General features: G+C 39.1%; 1 protein-coding gene across 1 annotated transcript; it reads right to left on the reverse strand.

Moving 5' to 3' along the window:
• Positions 1–272: 272 nt before the first annotated feature.
• On the reverse strand, positions 273–13,523 carry pxdc1b (PX domain containing 1b). The gene is made up of 5 exons (XM_067577777.1): positions 12,783–13,523; positions 5,346–5,437; positions 5,068–5,185; positions 4,842–4,953; positions 273–4,278 (listed from the first exon to the last, which is right to left on the reverse strand). The coding sequence occupies exons 1-5, from the start codon at positions 13,036–13,038 to the stop codon at positions 4,155–4,157; spliced, it is 702 nt and encodes a 233-aa protein (XP_067433878.1). The 5' UTR covers positions 13,039–13,523; the 3' UTR covers positions 273–4,154.
• Positions 13,524–21,173: the final 7,650 nt, after the last annotated feature.

Below are 21,173 nucleotides of genomic sequence, written 5' to 3' on the forward strand. Positions count from 1 at the left end.
ATAATAATAATAATAATAATGATGATCAACTTTATTCATATAGCAGCTTTCAAAACAGAGTTACTAAGTACTTTACAACTAAAACCAAATTAAAACAATTCAGCCCTAATATTAAATAAAACTGAGAAAATAACAGCACAGACAATGAAACAGAAAAACAATATAAAACAATAAAAACAGTCAAATATGCCAATAAAGCAAAAAAAAGTATTAGCTTTAAAAAAATAAAACTTGCAACTAACATCAATCAGAGGCTTTTTTGAGAGACAGAGTTTGAGAAGTGATTTAAAAGACGTTACTCATTCTGCAAGTCAGATCTTCAGGCAGGGAGCTGCAGAGTTGGAGAGCCCTGACTGCAAAAGCCTGGTCACCTTTAGTCTTGAGCCAGAGGGAAGAAGCAGCCAGAGGAGATCTGCCTGAGGATTTGAGGCTGCGTTTTGGCTCGTAGAGGGGAGCAGCATTTCAGCAATATAAAGAGCAGCCAGTTTATGAAATACTTTTAACATAGTCAGCAAAATCTCTGCACTAAAGCAGTGAAAAGAGGCCAGAACAGGGGTTATATGATCCTACCAGCCACTTACAATAATCAAGACTTCCTTGTTAGTGTTATATTATCAAGGCCGGCAAAGCAGGCAACTTCTTCCGACCTATAAGGGCCCCCAAGACAATTATTCATTTATTGGTTATTTCACTAACATTTTTTGAGAAAATGGGAGTCTCGCCTGATTTTACAGTCCCATCTTGAAGAGGGTTACTGTCTCAAAATCTATTTAAAGCCCTGACACACCATAGTCTACCCACACAGATGTTTTACCCATGTTGCCTGATTAGACTTCTTCTCAGGACTGTGTAGGCGTTTACGAAATTAGTCTTAATTGGCAGCTCCTCTGTCAGCTTCGTTACACCAGTTAGTGCAGGATGATGCCAGCAGACATTTTAACACACATAGTGCAAAAAGCGCAGGTGTTGCTAATAACATTAATGATGGCTCTGCTCCATTTAAGTGTTGCAGCAAGCCAAGACAGTGTGAGCCAGCATGCACCCTGAAACTGACACAGCTAAATAGAATTCAGCCATTATTCATTTTATTATTTACACATATGTTTTTTCCTACTGTGACATGTCAAAAGGTCTATTTACACTAAATCTAATTAGCCATGCAATACTCCATCATAGAAATACTGCACAAAATTCACAGAGGGGGTTAATAGGAGCCCTGTTGCTAATTTTTGCCCCAAGAAGCTTAATCCGGTTATGTATCATATTATATATTTATAGGAATATATTAATAGTAGGTTATTATCGCTAATGCATGAACGTGTAAGTAGCAATTTAATGTTGTAGCTCAAGGTAAAGCAAATCTGAATTATTTAACACACTGTTGACTACTTTGATCTATATCAATGTATCATATTTAATAAGATGATCATATGTTTTGAATGTAAAATATTAATCTGTAAAGTAGCTAGTAGCTACTAGTAGCTAGTAGGTAGTGGACTAAAAAGTACAATAGTTCCCCCCAAATAACAGTCCATCGACAGAAGTCAACAAAAAAAACGTCACATGAACATTTATTGTATTGAAAACATATTTATTTCTTTGAGAATCTTTGAGGATAATTTGTATCTAATACTGTCAGAATAGCTTTAAAGTTTTTAAACATGTGACCACATAATTAGGATTATCTCCATTCAGTCCTTTGTTTTGACACATTTACACACATCAGACATTAGCACATAAACATTAAATAACAAGGCGTCGAAAGGTTAGCTTCACAGAATGTGGCTGAAGTTTACCAAATAAATAAAAATATTTTGTGTAATATTATTTTATTAATATTTATCACACTGTCCTCCTCTGAATCCTCACACCCTGGCTGGCATGATGGGTGTAGTGATATGTTTAAACATTTTTTTAACTCATTCCACTCACTGCACAGGATGGGTTGAGTACCATTGGATTGACAACTTGAGTATTTATAATGCACTGCCCTATGCTTGCAAAGGGTCTTAATCTTTCATCGTTAAATGTTTGATAAACATCAAGCAGAGAAAATGTGACCTCGGTGTCAAAATTTTAAATCAGAAATTCCAGTTTCTTATCATTGAATGATATTAATCATTGCCGTTATGTGTGCTGTTTTCTGCAAGCGAGATTACTTCAGCATAAGTTTTATGACCATAAAATATCCATGTCAATTCAAGACAAAAACAGAGACAAAATAAAAAAAAGAAAAAGTGGAGTTTCTCACCGAGTTTTGCACCCTGAGAAAGAGCTGTACTTTCTCACGGGGTGAAGAGTGATCATGACTGTGTTACTAAATAGACTCATGCGGAGGACCATCCTGTTGAGGTCTCGTGTGCCAAGTTTGTGAGGGTTGAATGCCTTTGTATTTAGAGGGGCAGAAAACTGGACGCAAGCTGTTAGCCCACATTGTAAGGCCACAATGACTTCTGCATTGACTGAACTGTCTAAATAAAACGCTTTTTTGTTTACACTAAGCCCCACACGAATGTACATTTTTGCCTTTCGGTTGCATTAAAAACACATGAACACAAAGCGAAAGTGCCGTCCTTATGGTTGGAGGAGCCATAAAACATACAAAAGGCATGAATTTAAATCAAGTGTTTGCCTGTTTCACACAACTTCTCCTATAGAAAGTGTTTAGTACAGCAAGGTCATTTGTCTTCTTTAGATAAAGAGAGGATTTGTTCCCCCATCGCGGGCCGAACTGCAGACTCCCACATTCACCAAGACTGTAGTCAGCTGTCAGACTGAACCCACTCACGTCATCTTACAGAAGGGGTTGCATATGACCTCCGTTGACCCATAAAACAAAGCTTTCTTTGCCCTATTTTATCACTCGTCAGACGGCAACAACAGCAGTGAGATGATTCAGTTATCCACATAATGGCAACACTCATTCTCCTCTCTAATATGTCAAATTATTAAAAACAAAAACATTACAAGCTACATGTCTAACACAATTACATTCTACTTTATTATTCAGACAAAACTTCATTAAAATTCTCACAGATACCCAAAAAAATGCAGCATTATGTTCTCACTTTGGAAAGAGTGTGTTGTAACAAAATGAAATATTAATATTTCTTTTATATTCTTCGATTTGACAGTAGCCCAAGAAACAAGTGAACACAGAAGCATATATGCATATATCCATGACAAATTAATCCAAGGCTTATGCTAACTGGGAGTCTATTAGCATAAAATAGTCAGAATACTGTTAAATTTTTCTTTATGCTAATTTCACTTGCTTCTTGCAGTACTCTCACGCCAAAGAATCAACTGCACATCACAGCAACAAAACTGAAATCATCCTGTGAGTTTCAAGCTTGTGTTACACTAACAAAAACAAGCTCCTAAACGCTGGTGGAAAAATTGCACCGTAAGCAAAGATGATACACAAAGCTTCATGACAGCTTCCTGTATTCCCACAGGAATAAAGCACCAGAGTGGTAACACTGGATTACACTTGAAGGAGCAGTTTAAAGGAGAAATAGGCAATATCCAGTGCCACTATGTCATCATAGAGGTCCGCTGGAGAATTAGCTGTGCACAGTTAAATGCTGAGGATATAACGACTGAGTGAAAAAGAAAGAAAGCTGGTAAATTCAGCAAAGTTATATGTAACAGTAACCAATAAGGAACATTTGTTACCAAATTTAGGTTGCTGCGTTCTCATCCCTCTGATTGCAGTCACACTCCAAACCACAGATTCTGATAGATTAGATTTAAGTTTTTTTCAGAGTGGCTACGCTGCATGCTTCAAAATGGTGCTGAGGACTGAGGGCCGTCAAAATGGCCGCTAGAATTTGTGCTACATCACCTGAAAACCTTCTGCAGTAGGTCTACAGACAAATCCCTCATGTTTTTTTTTCTTTCTTGACATACTCAAGTAAGGCTCCGGATGAGGCACACTGGTGACGTCACATAAAGAGGCAAAAGATAAAGTGGTGTGCTGCTGTTGCATTCTTTCGGTATTTTGGTTTGTTCATCTGCCCGACTCCGGCAGCAGCAGATTAAATCGGAGCAGCTATGTGCAGCGTTGCATAGCTAGGTTCCATTTCAGAGTACATATCATCCTCAATGATAGCATCAGATGTCCATCAGCAGGCATCTGTTGTGTAAGTTCCTCATTCCAGGATGTCAGTTTCAAATGGGACCAGATGGTAGTAGGACAGGTTGGTGACATACGCTTCTGTTTCCTCATCACACAGGTCTGACTCCATTGGCAAAAACTCTGAGCCATCCTCATATCTGGCAGAAGAATGAAAGACATATTACATGCATGGTCAGGGTAGACCTGTGTAGTCTTACCAAGATATTAAAAGTTTGATGCATTTGATTTGAGACCCTTTAATCATCACTTTCAACCCCATATAGTCTTCATTTGCTAACACAAGGTCAGTAGTAGAATGTCAGCCATTTAAGGGTGATGTGAAGGGTGTGTGAAGCGCCGAGAGGAATGTGTTCCTCTTTTGCTTCCTTCACACACCCAGGGAAGGAAGAGGTGCACAGACACACTTCCTGTGGTGTATACTGGGGTGGAGGGTCCTGGGGTCGGTTCACATTCAAGGACTTACCAAAGCACTTACTGTATCCTCAATAGCAAACGCGGAAATTCTTACATTTTTGGAAAGCAAGGGGGGTAATTTGAGTTATGCTGCAGCCAGCTTGGGGCTAAATTGACTTGGATTATACCCCAGCTTCCTTGGAAGGACAAACTTTTGCTGTACTCAAAGTGATGCAGCAGTAAGTTCCATAACCAATCTAACAGAGTAACTTATGAAATAGACCATTTTTGAGGTCTTAATACTCACGTATGTTCCACAGAGTCAGTGGATGAAGGTCTCTCTTTTTCTTCTGGAAGACTGTGATCAAATACGATGGTTTCTGTATTGGCCAGACAGAATCCATTCGACCGCATGATTTCTGAAAGGTACAGAGTGCATATTACATCACATGTTAGGTCATCACAGTTTTAGTAATGTCAACAGTGGATCCATCGTCGTCTTTCACAAGAATACCAGATACTGTATGACGTACCTGATATCTTGATGGGGCTCTGAAAGCATGGCTGGATTCTGTGGACTTTGTCATTTCTCAGCACCTGGTCCAGCGGCGACCGCTCAAAGAAAGTCAACATGACCTCTGACCTGGAATACTGTGGAGTGAGGATTTGAGTAATTTAGTCGGCATAGCTGCAAGTTTCATCCACTAATTAGTCACAGGCAAGAAATAAAAGTCTCCTAATGCAGCGCTGAACATTAACATGCTAATAAAGACTTAGATATGGTTTTATAGGTTGGAGATGAGGGACCCACCTTGCACGGCATGTTGATAGCATTCTTCAGTAGTCTTTCCACCTCGTTCAGTTTTTCCTCGATGTCGTTTGCCTCTTTGATTTTTACCAGTCCTGAAACAAATAAATATGAACATCTGAAAACATGATGATGGATTTCAGGGATATTTTTTAAAATACACTAAGTCACCAGTTTATAAGTTACTTATACAATCCAAAGCAATTCAATACAACAGCTCAGCAATTCATCTTTATTTTGTGAAGCTCAGGACATTTGGTATTTGTTATGTCACAGTTAGTGGTGGTGTGTCATACTGAGAGGTGTTTTTTGGGCAACCTCAAAACCTCTCAATACAATATGTAATCCAATGCAACAGCATCAATAACTATGGTCTAAAATAACCTTGATAAAATGATAATATATCATAGAAATTAAACAATCAGCACTGAACTATAGAGTTTAATGTACAAAGAAAGTTTACCACAATCAAAATGTTAAGCAAAACAATTTTTGTGCCTGAACAATATAAAAGGGCAGCTGCTTTGACCTTTATGCCATCAGAGTGTTATCTATCCATCGGTCAGGAGACAAAAAGCCAGACAAGTCTGAATTTATTCCTAGCCCTTAAAAAGGTTGCCACAAATGCAATTGAAAAGGTGGTAGCCTGTTTAATGCTGTAACCTTTTTGTTAACAATGTCCACTGATATTTGCCCCAAGCAGGCGGAGAGAGAGAGAAAAAATAGACCACTCGTCACTGTCCTCAGAGCAAGAACACAGTGCATGTATTAGGGCGGCAACTAACGATCATTTTCATTATCAATTAATCTGTCGATCATTTTCTTGATTAATCGATTAGTTGTTTGGTCCATAAAATGGGGAAAAATGTCGATCACTGTTTCCCAAAACCCAAGGTGACGTCCTCAAATGTCAGTTTTCTGTCATAGAGGAGTAAAGAAACCAGAAAATATTCACATTCGAGAAGCTGAAATCAACAGTCAATCAACTGTCAAAACTGTTGGCGGTTCATTTAATAGTTGACGACTAATCGATCAATCAACTAATCATTGCAGCTCTACACGGTATAAACTGGTGCAGTAAAACCGCCAGTGTAATTGCAAACATTTTTATGAGAGCAGTAACAACAGAGGAAAGTAATAACAGTGGTAGAGAAGCTACAGACAACAAAGTCAGTGATAACACATTAATCCCGCGTAAAACTAGGAATGCAATTTTAAGAGTGAGTGGGAGTGTAAAATCAGCACATTTAGCACAAGACTACAAGGCTACCGCCCATGTGACTGAGCAGTCAGCAGAGCATCATTTACTGCCATGCTGACAAAGGGATGTGGTGAGGAGAATAATGATGAAGACTGCAGCCGCACTGATGAGGCTCTGTCTGATTTAAGTGGTACAGAGCAAACATAGTCACACAGCGGTTCCTGTTACATTGAAGCACTGAGTAAGAGAGCCTAAAGCAACACTATGCACAGTCACAGCCTCATCCATTTATAATGGCCCACAGTGATGACATCATACCCAGGGGGATGTGAGGAGTGACTGGGCAGTTAAAGCATTGCTAGGAACCCAGTGAGACTCCCACCCAGTCTGAAGCTGAAACTGCCTCCGGATCAAGTTCTCCTGTTTAACTTGAAAAGTTCCTTTTAGCCTACTGACAGTATTCATGAATGTTTTATACGGATATATTATGTTGTTATGTCATTACTGGACAGCTGTTAGTCAAGTTTTTAGACAGTTTAAGTGATCCTTGAACCAATAATAATGCAGATATTTTTCTATTGATGCTTTTCAGAGTTTAGCGCCAATATTCAGTATCTTAAATGGGATTAAACCAAACCTGATAAGCAGTGAATGTGTCTCAGTGTGGTTCATCCCACCTATACAATGGTGAGATATACAGACTGCAAGTTGCAAGCTGTTCAGACTGTTTACAGCTCTGTTCAGGAGGAAACACTTCGGATATTTAAAAGTGTGGAAGTGAATACAACACATAATGTATATCGTCACAGTCCATGCTGTTCAATATGGAGATTTGATGCCAAAGATAGAACCTGGATGCTTCATGTCAGTTAACAGAAGTTAACATCTTGAACGTAAACAAAGCCTGGATGATGACCTTGTCCTCAGAGACTTCAGGTCCCACCCAGTCGAGCTATTTGCTACCCTCGTAAACAAGGTAGTAAAGTTTATGTACTCTTCCTGCCATGTAGGACATTAACGTTGTGAATCAAGGCACAGAGCACAAATGCACATTATTTATTAGGTGCACAGGGCACCTAGGGTGCACATGGAAACAGGGTGGGATTAGGAAGAATGTATTATCAGAGGCAGTGTTAGGAGCTAATAACAATCACAGCAAGTCATTTCATCCCTTTTAAAGCAATGCTCTCTCCACCATAACATACTGACAGTTTGGTAATGGAGTGGAAAGTTTCGAGCAGATTTCCCCAAGAGGAAACTCTACTAGGACATGCAAGGTTGCTAGTGCAAATAAATAGAAGAGCAAACATGCTGCCCTGGGCAGGAATTGTCTCTTTGTAATTAACATTTCTGGATAAATATGTTCTTTACCAATTATTTTGGAGGATGAATTTTAGATTTTGCAGTGCATACATGACAATGTCAGTATTTTCAACTTGCTGATGCAACAACAGTCTGTTTAAATATTCATGTGGTTGCACGTTGCTGTCCCCAACTAGCAGGCTGTGTTAAATATGATAAGATATATGTGCAAAACAGAAGTATGTGTGGTTATTTTGCAACAGCTTGGTGCTGGTTACGCAAGACTTAATTGAGATAACCACAGTGGATCTGATATGTTTAATCGTAGTTTGACGATTCTTTCCTCTTGCAGTAGAGACTGCAGATACAACACGTACCTGCTGCCATCAAATGACTGTAAAGGATGCTTATCGAATGAAATTAAAGGCGCTCAAATAAACGAACTGTTGTGGATGACAGATGCTGGTTTGAATTTGATATTAATATTTACCTCTACTTCTTGGACACCACTTCGATAATCAAAATAAAACCTTTCCTGCACAAGTAGACGTGTCTACTGGTGAAACAATGTATAACAAAAGTGAAACTTGGTTTGGGGGATTTTGTAGAGCTTTACATAAGTTGCCTTCAGTAAGTACTGTTGGAAATAGCATAAAACACGGATGTACGCAGTTGACCTGGTCTGTGAAGGCAGGCGGGACAAAATGCAACCAGTTTGGATTGCCTGGACACCCCACCCTCCGCTCACTAATGTGCATGGCAAATCACCAAATAGACGCAGGCCTCGGGAGAATATCCTAGGTACTGTAAACCACAAGAGCACACAAATGTAAAGCTCATCATGTCAAAGTCATCTCAAAAAATACAAAATATTCATCTGTGTGAATTTCATCTCTGATCTGCTGTGTTATTATTACAGTGTTGCCCTCTGGGAAATGTCTTCAAAGACACTGACACGGAAACCACCTATGTTTCTTCCTACTGGAGTCCACAAAGTGTATTTCTTCCTATATCCGGCATTGACTTCCTGGCCACGGAGGTCCTTCTGTAATAAGTAGTCAACATTTTCTTCTTTCTGAAGATTATTCTCCAACAAAACAATTTTGGGCAGCAAGTGGTTTTGCTTGTTTAAGTGACAGTTCTTATCTACCTGGTGCAACAAGATGCTCAAATGTAGCAATAACAGTAATTACACAGACACCATATGACATTTAGTCATACTGCTGAAGTTACTTATTGTTAGCTCTATGACAGCAGGCCATGTTGACAATCTTTCAGTTGAAATAACACAGTAGAAGTAGCTGTAGAACAGGAACGAGGCTGCGTCTAAGTCATCCTCAAACACATTATCTAAACAGTCATCAGATGTTGTAAGCACCAGCTATTTCACAGCTAACGGTATGGATCTGATAAGCACATGTTAGCGGCCTAACACTTTATCATCTAACCACTGACTCTGCAGTTTCGTCAACATGTTATTTCTGGACGCCTCAGTCAACAAGCAGATGATATGAAAGTAAGCATCCATGGCCGTAAGAAAAATGTAACAGGCACTTCTTGTACCCAGTGTGAACTAGTATTGTGAATAACTGTATATGAAGTCAATCCCTTCTTGCTACCTGCTGCACTATATTTACTTTGTGACATTTTATTTGAGTTTCCAGATTCTAACTGTCAAATCTTTGTCATTTGCTGTGTGTCATGGTAACTATCTCATAAGTTCCAACACCCCCAGTTCAAATCCGGCCTGTGACCTTTGTTGCACCTCTCTCGTTTCCTGTCACCTTATCGTTATGTAGAAAATAAAGTGCCTCTGAAATTTGCAATAGTTATTTTTCTGATTGGTTGCACCAACAACACAAGTCAAAGCTCCTTTATTAATAAGTCTCACTGTTGTCCTTACCTAGAATTTACAGCCAGCAGTCAGTTCGCTTAGCTTACCATATAATTTACAGATTAAAGAAAGACATATTTTATATTATTACAACTATGTTTTACAATAATGTCATTCATTATCTGTTCATACACCAGCCTCCACTTATGGGTGCCCACAGGAGGAGTTATAATTGTTGACCAATACATTAATAAACACTTATATTTGCTTATATACTGAGTATTAATGATAAATAGGGGGACTTAAAATAAAGTGTTACCATAAGTGCTATGATAACTGACTGAAATGATGATTCATAAGTGTCCGAGAGTAAACTATTGAGTATTTCCCATGTAGGGAGTAGTGAATGAGTGAACGAGGGAGTGATTTCGGACACAGCGTCTACATTCCTCGGTGGAGTCTGGCTCGCATGGATCACTGTCTGTGTTCTCTCTGGGGTCACATGTAAGGTAAGTGTTATGAAGCCTTCACAGACCACAGGGACTAAATATGGGAAGCCCACTCCTCTCCCAGTCACCCTCTCTCTCTCTCTCTCTCTCTCTCTCCCATCATGACATCAGTCTGAAGGCTCTGCACGCCTTCCTTGTTGCCTAGGCGCAGCACAGACACAGGAAAACATGAGCGGAGCCAGAAACTGGAGCAAAGTGGACTGAGGAGGGCCGGAGTTATGTTTTTCTCAGGACTTTCAAACTTGAGTGGCAATTTGAAGGGATGAAAATGAAATATTGAACAGAGATAGGAATTAAAGAAAGGCCATTAGGGGAATGTAATTAACCTTGTGGCTTACTATCCATCAATGAAATTGTCAAACCAGCATGAGTCATTACTAATGTCTACTTCTAAGCTCATATCACAGCTCCGCTTATTTTTTTTTTCGCTGTGATCAGGAAACTGTGACAAACATTAAAAAAGAAGTGCAGTCATGGGATCTGAAATGTCTCTTCCCAAAATGCTCTGTACGCCGCTCTGGCAGCGGCAAAGCAGCAAGCTGTCAACAACTCTGTCAGCTATTTCAGTGCATGGGCAGGAAGCAAAGCTTTCCAGTCGCCACTAAAGGGATGTTTCCAAAGCATTCGTATAGGCTCAGTGGGTAGAGACAAAAGGGAAGTGCCAAGGAGACTGTGTGGGGTGATCATACACACAGAACAAGCTGGGAGTTCTGCCAAACCTATTGGCAATGTCAGGGCACCACAGTGTCAGAGATCCAAACCCTGGGGGCCATAGGTTCACCCTACACATAGCAAAACACTGCCCTCCGTAAAGCACTGCCTAAAACTTTTCTGTATTCTGTTCTTTACCGGATTACACCAGTATCTTTCCACAAATTAAAAAAGTGCAGCAACAGCATTAAAAGTTATGTTTCTTTGAGGATTTATGATAATTCATCTGTCATTTGCTCATAAATCTTGACAGATTTTTGAAAAATACGATAGACCAAATGTTAAATGTAATATGGCTTGAAGTGTTTTGCCACACACGGGGTGCATCTATTGTGGTTATGTAGTATATGGTCTGAGTAAATCATATCACACAATGATATGTGAGTGATGACTGCAGTGCAGACTTAAATGTCTACTTTTAGTCTGATGGGAGGACAGCAGCGAGCTCTGGTCTCCTCTGCGTAGTTTGTATGTTGTCCCTGTGCTTTTCCTTTCCTTCCACCAAATACCTGCATACAGAATACTCCTGCCCGTTGCATTTCATCAAAGTATTTGCAGAGTTACAATAGATCAGATGCACAGAGCAAATTTCCACATGTAGGTCAATGTTTTTTTGGGTAGGTTTTCATTAATCCAAATATTAGGCAACACAGATGTAGAGCAGACCTCACAGACCATACGGCCTTTTAGGTCCTAAATATTGACAGGGATCTGAAACATGCTGTCAGCATGTTGGTCTCGTCATGGTCTACAGGCTATGTGATAGGTCTGCTAATGTGACATCCTAAAGTGGACTTTGTTAATTATCAACCTGTCCAAACAAACACATGTCAATCTGGTCTATGAAGTAGTTTAGTTCAGATTAGCCCTGAATCCTGATTGATGTTTTCCTTCTTTTATTTTGCTTCCTTAAACATCATATGTTACATATTGCCATAAGGTCCGATTATGGTGTGATGCCCGATGTAATCCAAAGCTGAAATATCAGGAAAACTTGCCCTTTTAGTTCAAAATTGTATATTTTAAAAAGCAAGAACTGTTGTGCGATCTGAGGCGAACTGTAAACAGGAATACACTGGACTTTTTGTTTTGTTTTTCTGTTTTCTGACAAATACATTATTGTCCTCCCCTGGAAACATTTGCTTGCTCTGGTAGAGTGAAATATGCTGAACCTAAACTTTCCAACAAGTGAAATAACTGAGAGAGATGACAGAGAGAGATGAAATAGAGTTGACCCCAGTAATTCTATGATATTTTAAACCAGTGGTTCTCAAACTTTTTCACATCAAGGACCCCTAAACTGACACAAATTAGACCGCAGAGCCCCATTTGATAAGATTTTGCCCCAGGGTCTCCCATCTGATAACACTTTTGCTTTTAGATGTTTTATTATAGAAAGTGTATGAATCCCATGACCAAACAGTCATACACTCTGTCATCGTGTTACTTATGAATGAAATTATACACTCACCACACTTGATTAAGTACACCTGTGCAATCTAATGCAATCCAATACAACAGCTCTGCCATAAAGTCTACATTTACAAAGTTTATACATTTTCAGTTTTTGTTGACATTGTCATAAAGGTGATAATTCTACTTTATGTTTATTATTGAGGTCGTAGTGGGTGGTGGTGGTGTACTGGAGTGCATTATATTGAATGGTGTTCCTAATATTTTGTCTACTCCATTGACATACATGAGGGAGGTATAGTGAAAATAAATTATTCCTCTTTTGGTTGTGGACCCCCTGGAACCCACCTCAAAGATCCCTGGGGGTACCCGGACCCCACTTTGAGAACCCCGATTTTAAACGCTCTATCATCACTTCCTGTAATAAAAAAAAATGTCATTTAGCTACAGTCATTTCCTTTCAGACCAACCTTCTATCAGCGGAGACTTGGAGAGGTCTCTTCTGTCCTCAGGGAAAGACTCAACGAGTCTTTTAAACAGCCGCCCCAGATCGGAGTAACTCCGATGCAAGTATAAAATGTTCCTATCAGACCACTCAGTCCTGATCTCGAAAAACTCCTCTTCCTCTCCCCGCTGGCTGATGATGAGTCTCCGGATCCCGTTAACCCAGCAGTCCCGGACAAACATGTTGACCAGCGACGTCCCTTCAAAAACAGCCGATGCCATTCCTCAGACGTCAGGCCAGCATGCTGGGGCGGGCCGGCGGACAGCAGGCTGTCTGAAGGCTGAGGAAGTCAAGTCAAGGCCACAGAAGATTTGAAAATAAAAAAAATATATGGCAAACAACAGGAGACAACTTCGCTAACTTTTTTTTTTTTTTGGGTCAGCCCTCTCTTGGAGGTCTAGCAGCAGCTGTAAGCAGGAGGAGGATGATCATTTGCGTTTGCTCAGCCCATCACAGGCGTAATCTCAAACGTGGCATGATTTGAGAGAGAAAAAAAAAATAGACAGACTATATCATCAAAGTAACGCCCCCCGTCCCTGAAAAAAAAAAATGTTTTCAATATCGGACAGAATTGTTTCTTTAGAGCTCATTTTTCTCGACAAGACGTCCAAACTATTTAAGCCACATCTCTCAAATTAAAGTCGCGCTCCCGCCGCCTTCTCTGTCTGCGGACAGTTTCCTAAATCCACAGCATTTCACTTCACACTGTCTGGACAAGCAGTTTCTTTTCTTTCAAGCACAGTTTCCTCCCCTCCTTCCTTCCTCCCTCCTTCCTTCCTTCCTTGACAACAACAGGGTATTATTATGCAAGGAATGCAAAGAGCTGCAAAGACAAAACTGCCTCTTTATTTATAATCAGGAGAAATATGTTTGTTTTTTTCATTCTCTTTCATTTTATTTATTTAAATAGCTGCCTGGATTTTTTTTTTCTTTGTCATTGCTACATTTTTCTTCAAATCAGTACACATAATCTTGAAATGAGATGTTTGGAAATAACCACGGGGGGAAAAATCTGCTGAAATACAGTCTCACAAAGTCCAACTCATATCTTTTGCCAGCAAAGGAGCATTAATATTTCCTTTTGCAGGATTCTTAGTTTCTGCCCTCACATAACTCTTGTCTTCACAAAAAAAACCACCAGTATTTTAGCCAACATTTAGCCACAGCAAAAAGATGTCCTGACAGAGTGACCAAAAAAGGAGCAGATTTTCTCTACATTGCTCCTTTGAGCAGCAGCAGTACACTCATGTTTCAGTGGAGGGGCAAGAGCCCAGTAAAAGAGCTTTACAGGAAGCCATGGCCAAGTCGAGTTATGACAATTCAGCTGTAATTAACTTCTATACTGTGGGAAGAGGATTCTCTGCAAACAGTACTGGTAAAAGCAATTCATAACTACACAGCACAGGAAATAGCATGTTAATTGCGAATAAAAGCACTTTGTATGGGCACACGAATGCACGTGCACACATAACAGTGGTGACAGTGAAATCTGTCCAGAAAAACAAAGACTGAAGAAGGGGAATCCTGCTTTAATGTGCTCATTGTATTATGATTTTACACATTCATGTCCCCTGTAGAGCTTGTAATTGCCTCTTTGTGAGTGTTTCAGTCTCTTATCTGCTCAGAAAAAGGAAATGCAGCCAATCAGGAAAATATAATGTTTCTATTTGACATAATAAAACAGTCCAAAGAGGTCCCCTTAACATATGACAGTTTTAGTTTCATTTATGATTATGTCATGTTATTTCACTCTAATGTTCTGTGTTATTGGTTCGCTGTAAGTGGAACTGAATCTTGGGCGTGAACAGCGTGCTTGATTGCTCATTTTCTATTCTTAAAAGTGGTGACTGGTGTTTAAACTGGAAGTGAGATACAGTAAATGGAGTACTGAAAGAACTATAAATGTGCTTTATGAGGATAATTTCTGTTTCAAACAAGCTTTCAGTGTCATTTTGTTGAAACAAAATAAAAATAAAAAACATACTGTATATTTCAACATGTATTTTTCTACTATCCCACTGTAATTCATGAGCAGTCAAGTCTACTGAACATGAAAAAGGAACCGATACAAAGGCTATGAACCACTGTATGAATCCAAAATTATATGATCACTCGTCTCAGAGGTTGTTTACAGTAAGAACTGGATCATATTACAAAGAGCTCCTTCAGTATCGCTGTCCACATAGTACCAAACATTAACCTGTATCATTATAATAGCAGAAATGATACAGTAGGGAGAAAATTACTGTGATGCACTGTAATAATGAAATAGCTCTCCGGCATTGAATGTTGATTTGTCATGTTGTGATTGAGGTGTGAGAAGCAGTTTGTCCATCTGATTTTGGCTAGTCTTTACTGGCACAAAAGCCCAGCCATTAAGAGATATATAGTGGCTGTTTAATGAATAAGTTGGATCTCATTGGGCAGCGACAAAGAATCAGACTGAAATCCAGTGAGAGATATCTGAGAGAAACAAGAGCGGCATGCAGTACAGCCACACTAGCAGCTCTATGAGGCTGCACTAAGCTAAATGCTAACATCACAATGACAATGCAAACAGACTGATGTTTAGCAGTTACAGTTGCACCGTGTTCACCAATACAAATGACTGCAATCCATCCAGACGGGGATAAGAGTGTCACGTTGTCAAGACATTTCACTAAAAAACAAAAATGTCAACCTCATGGTGGCGCTAGCTGAAAGTTCAAGGGATCAACAAAGTAATTAGGATTCACCTTCTATGAACCGTGAATGTCAGTACCACATTTTTGTGCCGTCCCATCCAATAGATGTCGAAATATTTCACAGGAAGTGAGATCTTTGACCTGTTCGTGGCACTACATGAAAAGTCAGAGGATCAGCAAAGTTATTAGGATGTATCCTCTGGGGATCGTGGATATCTGTAGCAAATGTTATACAAATCCATCCAACAGTTAATGAGATATTTTAGTCTGGATCAGAGTTGTTGACCGACTGACTGACCAACATTTCACTAGAGCCGCTAACGTGGCTAAAAACAAATAGCCAAGTAGCAAAGTGGATGCTTCAAAATGATCAGTCCTGTAAACAAATGAACAATGAAGTTCTTAGTTTCATTTCACTTTTAACAGTTACCCAACATGTTTTCTGATAAGCCACATCTTTGGACCCACTTATTGAGGTTTAATTGAGGTAAAAAGATTATTTATTAGAAGTCTTCAAATTGTAAAGCCAATACAAGGATAAGTATTTTTAAAAAAGACCATCCCAAACTTGAAATTATTAGAAAAACAGTGACACATATTGTGAAATAATCTGTTTCTTAGTGACACTATAGTTTGAGTGTGGAGATGCTGTATGTTGCACATTTCATTTTAAGCACATATGATTAGAGAATGATTGTATTACACGGGGAAACAGCCTCATTATTATCAGAAAGCGCCCTCTCCCCCAGTGTAATAATAGGATCTGTCTGTTTTGAGCAGGGCTTCAATCTGTGGTTTGGCCACATTTACAGAGTCAGCACATTCTGCCTCACTGCCTCATTCCAACATAATTCCTCTCAAAGAGTAAACTTTAAATGGAAAAATAGACTTTTGCCCACTCACCCTCCTTCCCATGCAGAACTCTAAACACATTTGTTTCTCTGACAGAGCCGACGACCAGGAAAAGTAGAGGAAAAGTAGATGAGAGCAGGAGAAATTGTTCAGGGTTGTTTTTTTTTGTTTGTATCATCAGGTAAAAGCCCAAATTGTCTGTGTGTGTTAAAATGTCCTCACAGGATAAAAGAATATGAAAAAAATCTTTAAAACGGAATACATTTTACCACTCTGTACTTTATAAATTAAGATTAGCAACTAGTTTTAGGTTTAAGAATGAAATTTTGCATGGTTAGCATTAGCAGTTATTGGGTCAGGGTTTAAAGTGCAACATTTGAGACATTACACAGACAAATGTAAGTAAGTGCCAATTGATCAAATATTTGATTGACAGTGTGTATGTTCGGGTCTTTTCTGCCACCTCTGATTGATTATTTTTCATCTTTATTTGCTTATATGGAGTTCACAGTTATTAGCGGTCCACTGTTAGCATGTCCTGTAGTTGTTGTAATGGATCACTTAGCCGGATGACATTTCTCTATCTGCAAAATAGTACTATTGTCCATCCATTTTGACATTTAATGCCTATCAAATATACATTTCACTACTCAACCCAGTGAAGGATCATGTTTCACTGTTTTGTATTTACCATATAGTATATTTTATTCAAACCTTATTGACAAAAAATGTTTACATTGAGAAATGGAGCAATATTTTACACAAAACCAGGAAAACTATCAAGAGAGCACACAGTTGACCAACAACAAACAAGAGCATAAAGAAACAACAACAAGTAAAACATTTAATAGAAATCTATAAAGAGAAGAAAGTACTCATGAAAAATAAATAAGACCAAACAAAACATGTGAGAGACATTGGATTTCTAACAGAAAAGGTATCAAACTAGGTAGAGATTGAGAGAATATGTAAACTAAAAATTTAGCCATTAAAAATATAAAAATTTCCATTGATCTGACAGGAATTATTCTTAGGTTGCAAAAATACAATTATATCATATTAAGTAAAAGTATAAAGCTGAAAGAACTGAAAATATGGGAACCAGATAGTAACACAGTGTAAGTATAATACTAGTACACAGCATATGCAAATGAGAAACATGCAGCTGCTTATCAGTGTGTTCATCTCTAAAAAAGAAACCAAGAGGAAACATCTAAAGCAAAGCTGTTTATTCCAATAGTTAACAGTCTGAGTTTCTGACCACGAAAGACAAAAAACATGTTTATGTGTACATGGATGAAAGCTTCTGATATTTCCATTAAAACTGTTTATATGGTCAACAAACCAGCAAATTGAGCAGGTTTTACATGACCACGCATAGTTAAGCATCATCAGAGGGTTAATAACTCGTCTAGGTTATTGAAAATAGAAAATTAGCTGACAATCCTGACTGAAGTGAGTTATGATTGAGAAAACTCTAATTTGCTCAATAAAACAATAGAGCAACATGGTGTGTTTTGATGACATCTGCTAAAAAACCTTTTCTCAAAGTCAAACTACACAACATATGAGTTCCAGTTTTCAGTGCATGTTTACCTTGTAACCTGGGTGGTGGATCTACAGCATAGTTAAAGGCTGACATTATGGGCCTTGATTATCACTCAAGTAAAGTTTTACACCCGTGTTTAAGTATACAGTTGAGAGGAGGAAAATGAGGGCTTCTACAGCTCCTGTTTTCTAATTTGTCCCTCACTCACTGCCGATCCCCAAACTACCACACCCTCAACCTGCACTGATGGTGTCCACGCAGACGTCCCCACTCAGGCTCCGAATGATGTCCTAGTCTGCCCCAAATTACAAGAACTGTCTTGGATTTCCTCATTTAAAAGACCCGTAATGATAACAGAAAAATGATCCCCTGGTTTTATAAATGTTCTGCTGTGGTAGCTCACCCCTCACAGCAAATCTGTTTCCTCACCCCTTCCCTTGAAGCAAACATAAATCTCATCCTCCGACAAGGCCGTATGCTTAGGTTGCACTCCCAAACCTGCTGCTTCTTTATAAATCCCGTGTCAGCCCCTGTTCTCTTGTAGAAAATCAAACATCAAAAGGCTCATAAAGCAAAGGAGCAGAAAAGAAGGGGAAAAACATAAAGATAGACACATCTGTCAGGGCGCAGAGAACATCTGCGTGGATGGAATCAGGCATTCCCTTTTCATTGAGAAGCATTGTGAGCTGTGTGAGCAAGGGGGGGAAGTCATCTTAAGCCATAATTCTGTCCTCATCCACACCAGAAGAACAAAACCCGATGATGAGTGCAGGGGATGGGTGACAGTGGGTTAGCAAGCTGCCTGAGTGTTTTTAACAGGCTCTGTAATGGACTGTGGTTGTTTTCGCTGAGCATCTGTTGGAACCCATGTTTTATGGCCCCATCCTTATTGTGTCTCCAGTGAGGCTCAGAGAACGAGAGGCCCTCAGAGTCAAGGCAGACCTAATGTCTGTTTGCTTTATTTCCTCTCAATAGAAATCCAAGTTCCAGCCTCCAAAGCCGTAAATCAGATCTGCAAGTTTTGGGGCATCAAGACACCCACGCAGCTGGCTCTACGAATGTTGTTCCATCAGTAATGTTATCACACTTTTTTTCTGCGCAAACTGACATGAAATCATGTGCTGATTTTAACCCCTTTAACTCTTGATTTTATCTATCTTGGTTTTTTTAATTTAGAAAAACTTTTGTCCATGTCTTGTAATAGTTAAAGTCAGCTTCCACTCAAAAGTTTGATGTGCTTGTTGTTACTTCAGTTGGATTTTTGAGCTTCGCTGTGCAGAATGATGTACGTGCAGAGTTTGATCCTAGAAGGTTGTTTTCACTTTCATCTACTGAAGAGGGAAAGTTTCTCTGCGCTCACCATTAAATCAGAGTTTAAGGCATGATTTGTGACATCACAACCAGTTTGGAGCCAATCATGGGCTAGTATTCAACTTATCTGGAAACTTGAAGCCTCCAGTGCACAAACACTGAGAATGGACTTCGGCAGTTAAACTTTTGAAATGAATTATTTGTGCATATTCATATAATCTGGAAGAGGAGAAGGAGTAGTTGTCGTTTCAAGGATTTTAACGAGATAATTGGGGGAAACATATTAGACTGGAGTATTATTTAAAGTAGAGTATTTTATATACATCTTAAAACATGTCTGGAAGGGCTCTTTAAGTAACAATAAGAAAAACACATGTTTGAGTGTTAAGCTATATGATGCTACTCACACTAAATGAAATGTTTAAACCCACATTTTTTATGGCTGCACCATGACATCATATGGAAAATTATAGATGGGATCTACACTGGAATTCAAAAGGATTTGTGTGTTTGGACAATGCTTGATTGCACAAAACCAGTTTATAAAAACAGATCCACCGATGGACCTGCTGGGGTTTTATGTATTGCATTTTGTGCATTTTGTTGTCTACAAAGTTACATAACACAATGAATCACAAGCTGTACGGCACACAGTCAGTCCGTCTCTGCACCAGACTGCACAGCAGCATTCACCACCTACTGTATGTATGTCCATGATTTACTGGGCACACTGGGACGGAGGTCTCTACTAATGGAATATCTAATGTCTCCATGACCGACACTTTAATCTGCGGTGAGACCTCCAGCTTGCAACTTTACTAAATAAATCTGAGATACTCTGAACAGCAGAAGCCTCAGACTGTGAGTTACAGCCCTCAGACCTTCTGTTAGTGCTGTATATACGTATATGTATTTATGTGAGGGGGACTGGTGTACACAACTACAGCAAAAACTAAATTCCAATGAGATTTTGAGTTAGCTTTTGTTGCTATATATTTTGGAAGATAATTTTTTTAGTCTATACACCGAGCAAGACGTCATCAAAACACGAGATAATAACGGTAACACCTGCGGGATCGTCATCTGCCAGATGCTCTTGTCCCATCTGCCGGGATGTCAACAATGATCCTGCAGTATCTACACGCCTCCATCACTTTCACACTGCTGTGAATAAGCAACCACAGGTGCCTCCCAATAACACAATTTACTGCTTCAAATAAAACTGTCAAGCATGGATAATAACCGCCCCCTGAATGCTTCTGCATCCTTGAATGTTTCACTGAGCAGTGTTAGGAGCCTTTTTTTTTCTTTTTTTTACATTTTTTTGCAACTGGTTGCATCACAGCTAATGTCTGGTATGATTTAAATGTTATACGAGGCAAAATCAGATTCAGCATTTGGGATTTTCACTCTTTTCGACTAAATATCACATTTTGTGGTTAAGGATCAACATCTCTGATAGTGGATTTGTTCTTTGCATGAGAGGGATTTTGTTGTTTTATGAATATGAGTCTGAATTATTTCTGTCTGCATAAAACTGAACTGTTCAGCAAGTAAAAGTTGGGAAAGATAGGTTTTCCTCTCCAGATTCCTCACTCTCCCCTTAGTTGTGTGTTTTTACATATTGAAAGTTTCACTACAGCAATAAACATTGTGAAAATGTTTCTGTAGTGATCTTTAGGTTTAAAATCTCTGTTGATGCCATAAAATACATTCTTTTGTAGAGGTTGTTTCTCCCAAAACGAGCTGTTTGTCTTACTATTTATCTTACATTAAGTTGAGCATTCTGAAGCACAACTTCTGCATGAGGGGCCCTCAAAAACCACATGATCCACTAACTGACTTCCAGGGCCATTCTGTGGTATAAGCAACTGGGAAACCACCTTTTCCTTTTTTTCTTTTTATTTATAGCTTACTTGCTGCTTTTCTGTTCTTTGTCTCTTGGAATCTCTCACAGTAG

This window comes from Thunnus thynnus, chromosome 21 (assembly GCF_963924715.1).
Source record: "Thunnus thynnus chromosome 21, fThuThy2.1, whole genome shotgun sequence".
NCBI classification, from domain to species: domain Eukaryota; kingdom Metazoa; phylum Chordata; class Actinopteri; order Scombriformes; family Scombridae; genus Thunnus; species Thunnus thynnus.

Coding starts and splice junctions, on each gene's coding strand:
- pxdc1b (XM_067577777.1), bottom strand. CDS start 13,038: ATGGCATCGGCTGTTTTTGAAGGGACGTCGCTGGTCAACATGTTTGTC. Junction 5,438..12,782: donor CAAGTCTCCGCTGATAGAAG/GTTGGTCTGAAA, acceptor TATTTGTTTCAG/GACTGGTAAAAATCAAAGAG. Junction 4,954..5,067: donor GAGCCCCATCAAGATATCAG/GTACGTCATACA, acceptor TGTACCTTTCAG/AAATCATGCGGTCGAATGGA.